Below are 14,180 nucleotides of genomic sequence, written 5' to 3'. Positions count from 1 at the left end.
GATGCCTCCGCGGGTTGCCTCCTAACTACACAGGCTGCTGCTACTGGCCTCCCAATGTCTAGCAGTGGTGTTTCCACTTCCTGCTGCCCCTGCAGGCAACATCCACTTTCCATATGGCATTTGCTGTGGTACCACTATCCCATCTGTCCAGCAGTGGAACTCCTGCTGTCCAAGTGAGCTACCAACATTTTCCCCACAGTTCCATCAGTGATGCTTCTGCTAACCTAGTGGACCTTGTTCTCTGCTATCCCGTGAAGAGGCACAAAGCACAGATGCCTCATCACTAATTTCAGTGACACTGCATAAATGCGATGTCTAACATTTGAAATAAACACCATCAGCAAATAGAAAAAAAGTTACTTGATAAAGTTTTCTCCCTGTTCACCTTGTAATAGCAATGACATCCTCAGCACAAGGCACTTCCTGTGGAATAATGACCAGCTAAGTTTAATGGCTCCACTACATCTTTAGCTATCAGCTTTTCCCAGGTGGTTACCAATCCTCAATCAGTGCTCAGTGCCTGGACTATCTGTTACCTATCTTAGGTTTTTCACAGGTTCCTCACACAGGAAGCTTAAGGTCTTACTGCTGTATGATGATACAGTGATACTGGGGAGTTTTAAAAAATTGTTTAATTTTTTTAAAACAATTTAGTACTCATACAAAATGTTAGATTGACAGCAGAGGACGATTAAATTTTCCAAACACTGCCCAACCAATTCATCTCAGACCTGACCTGAAAGGGTAGTTCATTTTCCACATCCATTCAATTCTTGGCTCCTTTGTTGAAGCTGCCAACAAAGGTACCAATAACTGGTGGGTGATTTTGTGAAGAAGAGACCTATTAATTAGGAACTGGACTGATACCAACAACTCATTTCACAGAGGCCACTGGAGAGCTGTCAGATGGTAATGACTTTCCATCACTATCAAGATAGGTCAGATTCAAGCCAATGACTGCGGCAAAAGGTTCCATCTGTATACTACTCCTAATCCCCTAAACTATCTGTGCTAACTGTTAGATTACACTACATAATCTAGAAGTTAGTGCAGTGTACTTGCAGGCAGGAAGCCAGCATTCTAACCCTAGTTTTGCCATTAACTCTCTATGTAACCTTGAGCAAATTGCTTTCTGTGGCTCAGTGTTCCCAGTTTAAAAAATTAGGATAATATCTCCCATCCTTGTAAAGTGCTTTCAGAGGCTCGATGAAATATGCTTTCTAGTTACAAAAGTACTATTATTATTAAAATATAGTTTAGAACATGATAGTATAAGATAATTTCTTAACTGAAACTGAACATTTATTTTAAAAGGCCTAAGGCTCTGATTCAGCAAAGCACTTAAGCACATGCTTATGTCTATCCCTTTTCAGAAGAGCACTTAATTATGTGCCTAAATGCTGTCCAAAATAGAGATAATTCCTAAATTGGAGCCTATATTAGAGAATTTTAACCTTCTAATTATGCTATGCCATTGCTGTTCTCACTTCAAAGGGTTGCATTAATCATGTTGGCAATTCAACTCTTGATGGTAGCTCCTCCTGTCAATGGGTCCTTGGCTAGCTCTTCTGCTTGTTCCCAACTTTTCTTCTATACTTTAGGCTCCTTCCATCCCCAGCCTCTGAGTTCCTTATGCCCTGCCTTTTAGCCAACTCCCGCCTCAGCTCTTCTGTCCATTCTTCCCTTACTCTGGACCCTATTTCCAGGTGCCCACTGCACCTGATCCACTTTGAACACCAGTGCTCTTTCCTCCACCTCTCTAAAGTACCTGTCTCCACCCCATCAAACCTTCATTCAACCTGTCACCCAATACCTGTTTCCACTCAACTCCTTTCTCCCTCTGAACATAACAACATAAGAACATAAGAATGGCCATATTGGGTCAGACCAGAGGTCCATCCAGCCCAGTATCCTGTCTACCGACAGTGGCCAATGCCAGGTGCCCCAGAGGGAGTGAACCTAACAGGTAATGATCTAGTGATCTCTCTCCTGCCATCCATCTCCACCCTCTGACAAACAGAGGCTAGGGACACCATTCCTTGTCCATCCTGGCTAATAGCCATTAATGGACTTAACCTTCATGAATTTATCCAGTTCTATTTTAAACCCTGTTATAGTCTGACTTACTATGCAAGTATGACTTGCTCTGCAAGTCACCAGCTAATCTCACTGTACAATCCCCCTGTCAGAGTTCCTTCCCCACTCTGAACTCTAGGGTACAAATGTGGAGACCCGCATGAAAGACCCCCTAAGCTTATTCTTACCAGCTTAGGTTAAAAACTTCCCCAAGGTACAAACTTTGCCTTGTCCTTGAACAGTATGCTGCCACCACCAAGCGTTGTAAACAAAGAACAGGGAAAGAGACCACTTGGAGACGTCTTCCCCCAAAATATCCTCCCCAAGCCCTACACACCCCTTTTCCTGGGGAGGCTTGAGAATAATATCCTAACCAATTGGTTACAAAATCATCAAAGACCCAAACCCCTGGATCCTGGAACAATGGAAACATCGGTCAGGTTCTTAAAAGAAGGATTTTATTAAAAAAAAAGAAAGGTAAAAATCATCTCTGTAAAATCAGGATGGAAAATACTTTACAGGATATTCAGATTCAAAACACAGAGGATCCCCCTCTGCGCAAAACCTTAAAGTTACAGAAAACAGGAATAAACCTCCCTCTTAACACGGGGAAAATTCACATAAAACAAAAGATAAATTGATCTGCCTTGCCTGGCTTACCTATACTGGTTGCAATATTGGAGACTTGGATTAGGATGGGTTGGAGAAGATGGATTTCTGTCTGGCCTCTCTCAGTCCCAAGAGAGAACAACCACGTAAACAAAGAGCACAAACAAAAGCCTTCCCCCCCCCAAGATTGGAAAGTATCTTGTCCCCTTATTGGTCCTTTGGGTCAGGTGCCAGCCAGATGAGCTGAGCTTCTTAACCTTTTACAGGTAACAGCATGTTGCCTCTGGCCAGGAGGGATTTTATAGCACTCTATACAGAAAGATGGTTACCCTTCCCTTTATATTTACGACACGCCCCGAAATCACAGATAGGGTGAAACACTGGCTGTGATTTCTTCCTGGAGCTCTAGGACAAAACAGAGTTAATAACACACATGCATCTCTAAATATACTACTAACTGTAAAAAGACTATCAATATTTCCCACATCTTAAGGACGATTTGGACCAGTTGATTCTGGGAAACTTTCACGGGAGAATGCATCAGCCACTTTGTTAGAAGCTCCTGAAATGTGTTGTATGTCGAAATGAAAATCTTGGAGAGCTAAACTCCACCGAATACGTTGTTTGTTATTTCCCTTGGCGGTATGAAGCTACTATAGCGCAGCATGGTCGGTTTTCAGGTGGAAACGCCGTCCCCAAACGTGTGGGCGTAGCTTTACCAGCACGTACACAATGGCGTAACATTCCTTTTCACTGATTGACCACTGGCTTTCCCTCTCAGACAGCTTCTTGCTGAGAAACACGACAGGATGGAACTCTTGATTTGGTCCTTCCTGCATTAAGACTGCTCCCACACCACGCTCGGACGCATTTGTGGTTACTAGGAACGGTTTGTCAATGTCTGGGGCCCTTAGCACAGGGTCAGACATGAGTGTTGCTTTAAGCTGGTTAAAGGCCTTCTGGCACTCTTCAGTCCACTGAACTGCATTTGGCTGTTTCTTTTTGGTTAGGTCTGTCAGTGGGGCGGCGATCTGGCTGTATTGCAGTACAAATTGCCTGTAATATCCGGCCAAGCCTAAGAAGGATTGGACCTGTTTCTTTGACTTTGGGACAGGCCACTTTTGGATAGCATCCACTTTGGCCTGTAGGGTGTTGATAGTTCCTTGACCCACCTGGTGTCCAAGGTAATTCACTCTGTTTAGGCCTATTTGATACTTCTTAGCCTTAACAGTTAGTCCTGCCTCCCTTATGCACTCGAAGACTTTTTGTAGATGTTCCAGGTGTTCTGCCCAGGAATATGAAAATATGGCCACATCGTCAGGGTAGGCGACTGCATATTCTCCCAATCCTGCTAGGAGACCATCTACAAGTCTTTGGAAGGTGGCGGGTGCATTCCGCAGCCCGAAAGGGAGCACATTAAATTCATACAGCCCGACATGTGTGATGTAGGCTGACCTTTCCTTGGTGGATTCATCTAGCGGTACCTGCTAGTACCCCTTGGTTAAGTCCAAGGTAGAAATGAACTGGGCCCGACCCAGTTTCTCCAATAGTTCATCTGTGCGTGGCATTGGATAGTTGTCTGGGCGAGTTACAGCATTTAGCTTACTGTATTCCATGCAAAAACATATCTCCCCATCTGGTTTGGGAATTAGAACCACTGGAGATGCCCATGCACTGCCAAAGGAGCGGATTACACTTATCTGTAGCATATCCTGGAGCTCCCGTATGATAGCAGTTTTTGCTTGAGGAGACACCCGGTAAGCTTGGGCTCTAATTGGGTGAGCATTACCTGTGTCAATGGCGTGGTATGCCCGTTCAGTCAGTCCTGGGGTGGCTGAGAACGTCAGCGCGTAGCTAGTGCACAGCTCCTTGATCTGCTGTTGCTGCATACGCCCAAGGGTCATGGAGAGGTTCACCTCTTCCACGCCACCAGCACTTTCCCCTTCGTAGTAGACACTTTCAGGCCACTCAGTGTCATCTCCTCCCTGGGCTGTAAACTGACAAACCTTTTGATTCTCTGGAATAAAAGGGTTTTAGAGAATTAATATGGAACACCTTAGGCTTTTGGTTGGAGGTTGGAAATGCTATGAGATAATTATCGGCTCCCAGGTGCTCTTGGACCGTGAATGGCCCTTCCCATGACGCTTCCATTTTATGGGCCTGGAGCACCTTTAAGACCATGACCTGGTCCCCTACTTTGAAAGACTGCTCTCTGGCATGTTTATCATACCAGGCTTTTTTCTCTTTTTGAGCATCTTTTAGGTTTTCTTTAGCAAGGGCCAAAGAGGTTCTGAGGGTGGTTTGTAGGTTGGTTACAAAGTCCAGAATGTTAGTTCCTGGAGAAGGTGTAAACCCCTTCCATTGCTGCTTCACCAACTGTAATGGCCCCTTAACCTCGCGGCCATATACAAGTTCAAATGGCGAAAACCCTAAACTGGGATGTGGTACAGCTCTGTAGGCAAAGAACAACTGCTGCAACACTAGGTCCCAATCACTGGAGTGCTCATTTACGAATTTACGTATCATGGCCCCCAAAGTTCCATTCAACTTCTCCAACAGGCCATTTGTTTGATGGTGGTAAGGGGTGGCAACCAAGTGATTTACCCCATGAGCTTCCCATAGGCTTTCCATAGTTCCTCAGGAAATTAGTTCCTGCATCTGGCCAACCTACCCTGGCAAAAATGTCTGTTAGTGCCTGGCACACACTTTTAGCCCTGGTGTTGCTTAGAGCTACTGCTTCTGGCCATCGGGTGGCAAAATCCATGAAAATCAGTATGTACTGCTTTCCTCTGGGTGTCTTTTTCGGAAAAGGACCCAGAATATCCACAGCTACTCACTGAAATGGAACCTCAATGATGGGGAGTGGCTGGAGAGGGGCTTTGACCTGGTCTTGGGTTTTTCCCACTCTTTGGCATACCTCACAGGATCGGACATAGACAGAAACATCTTTGCTCATTCCCTCCCAGTGGAATGACCTCCCCAAATGGTCTTTGGTCCTGTTCACCCCAGCATGGCCACTAGGATGATCGTGGGCTAAGCTCAAGAGCTTTTCCCGGTACTTAGTTGGAACTACCAACTGTCTCTGAGGATGCCAGTCTTCCTGGTGCCCACCAGAAAGAGTTTTCTTGTATAAAAGTCCTCTGTCTACAACAAACTGGGATCGATTAGAAGAGTTGAGAGGCGGTGGGTTGCTCCGTGCCTCCGACCAAGCTCTCTGGAGGCTTTCATCTGCTTCCTGTTTAGCCTGGAATTGTTCCCTTGATGCTGGAGATATCAGTTCCTCACTGGATTGTGGACCTGGGCTTGGTCCCTCTGGAAGTGTTGCAGGTGATAGGGCTGTTTCCATTGACGGTGAACTGCTCTCCGCTGGTGCACTATGGGGTATTTCAAGCTCTGGCTGAGCCTCTTGTGTAGGGTCATCTGCTGCTGCTGCCAGTGCAGTCTTGGTGGTGTAGACGAGGTTGCAAGCGCTGGACTCAGTACTGGCAATGGTTCTGGTGCTGGTTGCTTCGCCAGTTTCGTTTCAGGGACTGGCGTTAGCTGGGTCTTTGGGACTGGATCCACTACGGCCGTTGCAGTCGTTGGCAGGGAATCCGGTTCCACCACCTCCATCTGGGTCTCTAGTAACACAGACGGGGCCCTGGTGGAAGGCTCAGGAACAGGGATACGTGTGGAAGCTTGTTTAGTCTGGCTGCAGGTGACCATTTCCACCCTCTTGGCCAGCTTTACCTGGTTGGCCAAGTCTTCCCCCAGCAGCATGGGAATGGGATAATCATCACAGACTGCAAAAGTCCACATTCCTGACCAGCCCTTGTACTGGACAGGCAACTTGGCTGTAGGCAAATCGAAAGAGTTGAACTTGAAGGGATGAATCGTCACTTGGGCCTCTGGGTTGATTAAGTTGGGGTCCACTAAGGACTGATGGATAGCTGACACCTGCACTCCAGTGTCCCTCCATGCTGTAACCTTCTTCCCGCCCACACTCACAGTTTCCCTTCACTCTAAGGGTATCTGGGAGGCATCTGGGCCTGAGGACCTTTGGTGTGACCCCAGTGCAATGAACTGTAATCTGTTGGGGTTCTTGGGGCAGTTGGCCTTCACATGCCCCAGCTCATTACATTTAAAACATCGCCCAGTTGACTCGTAACTGGGGCGAGGTGGGTTGCTGGAGAATGGTGTGGTGGGACGATAAGGTGTCTGGGGTTTTCCTTGGGATGTAGGTGGGGCCTTGGGTTGCCCCCGGTGATAGGGTTTTGTTTCAGATTGCCCCTTCTGATATTTGCTCCAACTGCTACTGTTTTTTTTTCTTTTCGGCCACCTCCACCCATTTGGCTCCAATCTCCCCCGCCTCGATTACAGTTTTGGGCTTCCCATCTAGGATGTACCTTTCTATTTCCTCAGGAACACCCTCTAAGAACTGCTCCATTTGCATTAGGAAGGGCAACTCTTCTGGAGATTTAACACTTGCTCCTGATATCCAGGCATCCCAATGTTTCACAATGTGGTAGGCATGTCAAGTAAATGACACGCCTGGTTTCCACCTTAGGGCTCTGAACCGCGGATGGGAATGCTCGGGTGTTAGCCCCATTCTGACTCTCATCTGGGTTTTAAAAAGTTCATAACTGTTCATGTGTTCCTTAGGCATTTCAGCTGCCACCTCTGATAAGGGTCCACTGAGCTGCGGCCTCAGCTCTACCAATGGAGTGGTCTGTAGAGATGCTGTACCCAAGGCAGGACCTTTTGAAGTTTTCTAAGAAGGCCTCGGTATCATCGCCTGCCTTGTAAGTGGGGAACTTTCTGGGATGGAAAGGGGTACCTGAGAAGGATTGCTAGGGTTGGTTGGTATATTCTGCTGAGCCCTTGCCTTCTCCATCTCCAGTGCATGCTTCCTCTCTTTCTCTTTCTCCTCCATAGCTCTCTTGTGGGCAGCTTCCTCTGTCTCCACAGCTCTCTTGTGGGCAGCTTCCTCTGCCTCCACAGCTCTCTTGTGGGTAGCTTCCTCTGCCTCCACGCAGGCTTTTTCTGCCTTCATCTCCAAGCACCTTAAGGCCATCTGTCTATCATGCTCTTTTTGTTTCTCTTCAGCTTCGAATCTGGCCAGCTCTAGTTTATTAGCTGCTTCACTGGTAGTCATTTTCCTGCTTTCTTGTGCTTAACTCTAGCTATACCCGAGAGTTAGGGGGGAAAAAAAAAACTTGTGAATTTCCCTGCAGGAGGTTAACTACCCTGCCTTTAGGTAGAGAAAACTCCAGCTCAAAAAAGAAAAATCCCTTTGTAAAAAAACTAACACCTCTGTCTCCAGGCAAATAGACAGAAAACCCTCAAGCTGCTCTCAGCTTAAAAACAAACCTCTTCAGGTCTGTGCTTTTGGTTCAAAATGATCTCTGGTTCAAAATGATCCCACCGCTCTGCCACCATGTCAGGTGCCAGCAAGGTTAGCTGAGCTTCTTAACCCTTTACAGGTAACAGGATGTTGCCTCTGGCCAGGAGGGATTTTATAGCACTGTATACAGAAAGGTGGTTACCCTTCCCTTTATATTTATGACACCCCCCATCTCCTGCTTCCAATGACATTGTCCCCCAACCTGTCACCTGCTCCATCTGACCCCTTCTAGCAACCAAGTCCTCCATTCCAATAAGCAGAGATAGAATTTCAAATGAGACTGCATCTTCTGCAAAGTATTTCAGGAATGTAGGGGAATTAAACTTCAAATAGTAGGTTTCCTTTTTTTTCATTTCCAAACATAAAGACATCATGCAACTTGTCATGTTAATGTTAAAAAATCTCCTTCATACTCTTCCAATTTTAATAATTAATAATGACAACAGCGAATTTTGTGCTCTCATATGGCACCAGGCTGACACTCCAGGAGTCTGATCTCCACTGTTTACCAAGCCATGGAATACAGAGTACACATGCAACACAGAAAAACGAAAGGTGAAATGCTGTACCTATTTTCACAGTAAATGATATTGAGGTCCATATTTACGCGAGTAACAAACATGTGGCAGTCGATTCTGACTTCATTGATTGTAGGAGGTGGCAAAGCATGAGCCACAACTACAAGCCCCATGATTTGGCTAGGGACTGTCCTCCCATGGGACAGTGACACTCTCAGTCGTAACCGGCCTGTTATATGGATCACCTGCAAAATAAAAAGAATAAAAGAAACCCCTGTGAATTCATGATGCAAATGTGACATCATCTTTTTTAAAGGACAACATTGTTATTCTAAAGAGCACTTTACTCCATCAAAAATTATATTTAGTAACTGCCAGGATCAGTGTTAAGCTTATTAATATTGGCTGTCAACATGTTCTAAATGTCCTCATGGCAAGAAAGAAGAAAAGTACATAATAGCCAAATGTTTCAATTTATCAAATCTAAAACTCAGAACTTCTGTGTTATTGATTTTTTTTCAAAGAAAGAAAGGACAAATTAGAAAATCAAGGGAATGAAGTAAGAGATATAAAATTGAAGTAATGGGGGTAGATAGGGAAGACTAATTTTAAAACATTTGGAGATTAAAATGTGAGACAAAAGGAGCAGCATTTTTGAAACTTTTCCAGGACCCAATTAATTGAATTGCCAGTCATCTACATCTTAGAGACACTACTTACATCCTTGAATTACTTCTTTGTGGTTGGCAATACAAGAAGCATGAGCCTGCAAGTGATCAATGGGTTCAACTGCGCAGACACCAAGCATTTTACAGCTGCAGAGTTACTAGTCAAGCCTTGATTTAGCTTAATGCACTGTGCATGTGCTGAGAACTTTTGGAGCTGAATGAGAGGCAGAGGTTTTCGTTCCCCTATTTACACGATGAACACTAAGCAAAATTGTTAGGATATAGATATGCAGGCCTGTCTGTAAAGACCTATACACTAAGAATTTAGGTGTATTCTTATCACTTAGCTAGTTATAGAGGTATAAAAGAAAGAATCAAAATCACTGTCTTGCCGGTGTAATTTCCTTCTCTTACTGTGACAGTCTGAGGCCCTGTTCTTAGGCTAAGGCCTTTGGCTAAGCAGCAGAAGCAGCCATAAGCTGGGAAGCGAACGGTCACATCCTCACATTCCAAACTAGTCACACTGAAATAAGGTGCTATTGGGCTGTTAGGAATACAATCCTGTCCTATCACCTCCAGAGAAAGGGAAGTGCCTAGAAAATGTAAAAGGAAACTTAGTTTGATAGCATCCTGTCTGGCAAGAACTCACTTACCAATAGCTGGGATGTGAAATCCTCACTTCTGTATTGTTTTGTCATTATAGTTCCCACTTTGCTATTGTTTGTCTGTATAATCTCTGTCTGGTTCTGTGATTGTTTCTGTCTGCTGTATAATTAATTTTGCTGGGTGTAAACTAATTAAGGTGGTGGGATATAATTGGTTACATAATCATGCTACAATACATTAGGATTGGTTAGTTAAATTTCAGGAAAATGATTGGTTAAGGTATAGCTAAGCAGAACTCAAGTTTTACTATATAGTCTGCAGTCAATCAGGAAGTGTGGGGGGGAATGGGAACAGGGAATGGGGTTGGGGAAATTGGAATCATGTTTTGCTGGGGAGGAATGGGAACAGGTAATGGGGGTGGGGAAACTGGAATCATGTTTTGCTAAGTGGGGGAACGGGAACAGGTAAGGCTCTGTGGTGTCAGAGCTGGGAAGAGGGACACTAAGGAAGGAAACTGGAATCATGCTTGTGGAAGTTCACCCCAATAAACATCAAATTGTTCGCACCTTTGGACTTCGGGTATTGTTGCTCTCTGTTCATGCAAGAAGGACCAGGGAAGTAGTGGGTAAAGGAATAAGCCCCTAACAAAAATACACCCAGGAGATCCAGCTGCTCCATTTGAGATTGCAACTCAGTGCTGCTTGCTGAAGCTGAATGATTATGAAACTATGGGAAAGGACTGACCTATAATTTCTGACTCAGCTGCCTCAGAAGCCTTACTGTGGACAGATAAAATGATGTTCTTTGAAAAAAAATTAAAATGAATAGTACCTGTGACAGGTATCAGACTGGCAGCTCTGGAGACTGCAGGCCTATATTCGCACAACAGGGACATCATGGGCAGTGGCAGTGCCAACTGTCCCCACCTTTTATCCTGCCAGCATCTCAGTATCAGCCTGGAAAGAAGGCCTCGAGGACAGAGAATTCAGGCTCCATGATGCATTCAGCCCTCAGCATCTCTATTGAGAGTGCCAACAAAGATGCCAACATGTGCCAGTTGTGATGGTGTGGATACATATCCACTGGGAACTGAAACTCATTTCACAAAGATTAGATAACAGTCTGCAGCTTTTGGTCACTACGGATATAAGAGCTATTCTTAGTGGTGAGTGAGAGGTAAAAGGCTCTGTGTTCCATTGGCAATCTCTTAAACCATGTAGTGCACCCAAAATTAAATCTCATTTAAGCTAACAGAACAACACATTAAAGCTTGAAGTTATTTTTTTGATTCACAATCTTTAAAAATCTCTCTTTTATCCAATATTTTACATTTGGGACCACAGTCAGTGAGGTAGTTCTGAATGGGGAGGATGATTAGCTTGTGGTTTTGTCCATTTCAGTTGTAGATTTATGACCATCCACATCTGAGGTAATTATTACTTAAATTCATACTTAATGCACCTTCAGAGGGCAAACTATTTGGTGAATATATGCCTAGAGGCAAGGATGCAAAAATACCATTTCAAATACACATTTTTGCAAGACCTTATTAAGTAATGAAGAAATAGCTAAAAGAAACAGGATTTACTTCACAGGAGGGATACAAATAGCATACTTTCCCCCTTCTAGCTAGGCTTACACATATGCTTATTTACCATTATCTCTCTCACTTTATCATGCAACTTCATCTTACTGCAGAAACACAAATCCGTAAATGCTTGGAAAAATGCTGCTTTTTAATGAAACCAGAAATAATGTAAAAAAATAATCCTATGCTCAATGTACTAGGCTAAATGCATTTTTTTAAAGGAATGCCTATGCTAAGATGTTTGAAGTTGGCATTAACACTTGGGGAGAACTTTGAGATACATCTTACTTAAGATTCATTTTTTATCTCCCACACCTATTTTTGGAATACTCCATGTCATTCATTGCTAAATGTCAAAAAGATTTGTTTTGAACAAGTGCTTATTAAATTGGTATCCAGTTTCTCCTCGATCTTTCAGTGAAACTGCAGCTCTGCGTTTGTATCACCATCACTAGAGATTGCCCAAAGCTAACTCCGCTATACTCAAGCACTGCTGAACTTTGGGAAAGTTTGTACCTGGATTCAAGCCATGCAGCTGGTCCCTAACTCTATCATGACTGAACCATGTCCTCAGGTCCAAACAGCTTCAAATTTTGGGGGAGGTCAGATCTAAATTGAATTTTGGCTGCTGCACTGGGAAATCTGCAACAAATTCCCGTCAGTTCTGACACATGTTCTGTTGAATCAGTATTAAAAGAGGTGGGAACTCCAGTTCAGACAAAGTTCTCATGCTGAAACATCTTCTATCTCCACTTTAGTCAAACCCATTCTGTAACAAATCTAATTGGCGGTAATACTAGTTTTAGCTGTCAGGACCTTATCTATATTGTGCCTGTCACCATTTTTAACACCAATTCAACTAAACTAGCATTAAAACTGGTAGAATTTTTGGGGTAAATTACCTCCATGTGGCTAAGACTCATATCCAATCAATCCGATAGCAGCAGACAATAACATCCTATATATAGTACTATGACTTTAATGACATTAAGTGGAAATATAAACTGTTTTGTATGTCCCCAGACAGGCTTGTGCAGCCCATATTGCTGCATCTTTACTGCTATTTTAGCCATGCAGGTATGCTGACCCATGCTGCAAATCACATCTCTGATTGCAGTGTAAACCTAGCCTAACAAAACTTCTTTACATTAACCACTGTGCAGCTTCCCCCAAAACTCTGTCGGTGCACCTCCCAAGTTAATGGGGGTGCACTGAAGGTCATGGTAAGACTCCCATTAATGTCAGTGGTAATTGGATCAGGTCTCTATTCCAGAATCTGTTTTGATCAGAGACTTTTAGAAGATGCTGCGAACTGTTTGGTGATACTGATCTGAGGGGACTATAAGCCTGCCAAACAGAGCCTCTCTTGTGACCTGATCTGCATCTGACCTTAAACACAGGTTAGTGCACAAACTTATCCCACCCCTATTATTGCTCATGGTGTCATCCAGTCTTATTAAACTTCTACTTAAAGGAACAGGTGGGTGAACCAAAAAACATTTCATAACAGTAGGACTGTTAATGTATAATGAGTATAAGAAGTATAATGTTGTGAAGGCGTCAAGATGAAGCAATAAAAAAAACCTATTAAAATCTTCTGCACTGAAAAATATAATTCTTTTGTTAAAAAGTATTCTAAATTAACTCTACCTGACGCTCAAATATTTAAAAAAACATTGTTTCGCTTTTGTTTTTTTCTCTGATACAAAAATGGATGTGCAAATGTTGTAACTACATGTAAACACAGTGGATGAAGAGTATGCTTGGACGAATATATATTTCTTTTCCCTGCCATATGCTCCTCTTAGTCATCTGTTAGCAATAAGCACTTAGATGTGCTCTACTAATGTCTACTCATTATAAACAAGCACATCACAAAGACCTTGATAAAACCTTCCCTCTGTTAATACTTAAGAAAAGGAAAGCCCAGTAATTGAAAAATACATCTGGAACTCGCTCATCGTACTTTAGAGTTAAATCTCACCTCTAGAGATGGAAAGATTTTCTTTATCAAAAGACATCTTTAAATATGATGTCTATTATTTTTCTCGTATATGTGATGTAAGGAGTAAGGACATGTATTACCCGGGGCAATAAAAACCTGCGGGCATGAAAAATCTGTGAATTTCACCTTTCAGATTTTCCTATGTTCTTCAAAAACTTAAACTTCCATTAAAAATAAAGTTACAAACTAACTCTTTTGGTCCATATGTAAATCACTGTCCTAGTTTGCTATCAGATTTAAACCAGCCCATTGACAGAAGTGTCAACTCAGACTATTTATCTTAATGGGGTGTTAACTTCTGGGTGTTCATGTGATCATTTAGAACCAAATTTTCTCATGAGGCTCACGTATGAAAAATGTACAGAGCTATTGTGCATCCTTATTTGTGTGCAAAGATAGGTAGCTATGTATATAAAATGGCTAAATGCACATGCAAACGGCTACTTCGGTGTCTCACCAGTCAACTAACACATGCGTTTATCCAATTTACACACACAGTTATTTAGTGTATCCACAAGTGCTGATATATTTTGCTCATTCAAATAGTGATACTCTATCCTTTGTAGGCCAGCAACACAGAATTCTTTCAAACTATGAACACTTATTTTGAGCCACTGAAATAAACTGTAGAATATTTTTACAAAATTACAATTAAACAAACTTCTCTTTATTCTTTTTTTTAAATTAACACTTATTTTTAAAAAATCACATAACTATTTACTAAACA

General features: G+C 43.0%; 1 protein-coding gene across 7 annotated transcripts in view; it reads right to left on the bottom strand.

The window, feature by feature from the left end:
* NPAS3 (neuronal PAS domain protein 3) overlaps positions 1 to 14,180 on the bottom strand; it is a gene marked incomplete at its 5' end in the record, with an annotated part of 847,295 nt that overhangs the window by 43,338 nt on the left and 789,777 nt on the right. For all 7 annotated transcript variants that reach the window (XM_084632755.1, XM_084632756.1, XM_084632754.1 and 4 more), the window contains one exon: positions 8,638 to 8,831. In XM_084632755.1, coding sequence (XP_084488881.1) covers positions 8,638 to 8,831 — 194 coding nt within the window. The remainder of the gene's footprint in view (positions 1 to 8,637; positions 8,832 to 14,180) is intronic.

The sequence above is a fragment of the Lepidochelys olivacea genome (assembly GCF_965140295.1).
Source record: "Lepidochelys olivacea isolate rLepOli2 genome assembly, chromosome: 6".
NCBI classification, from domain to species: domain Eukaryota; kingdom Metazoa; phylum Chordata; order Testudines; family Cheloniidae; genus Lepidochelys; species Lepidochelys olivacea.
The sequence above is the reverse complement of the archived record's forward strand: the minus strand, read 5'-3'. Positions and strand labels throughout refer to the sequence as shown.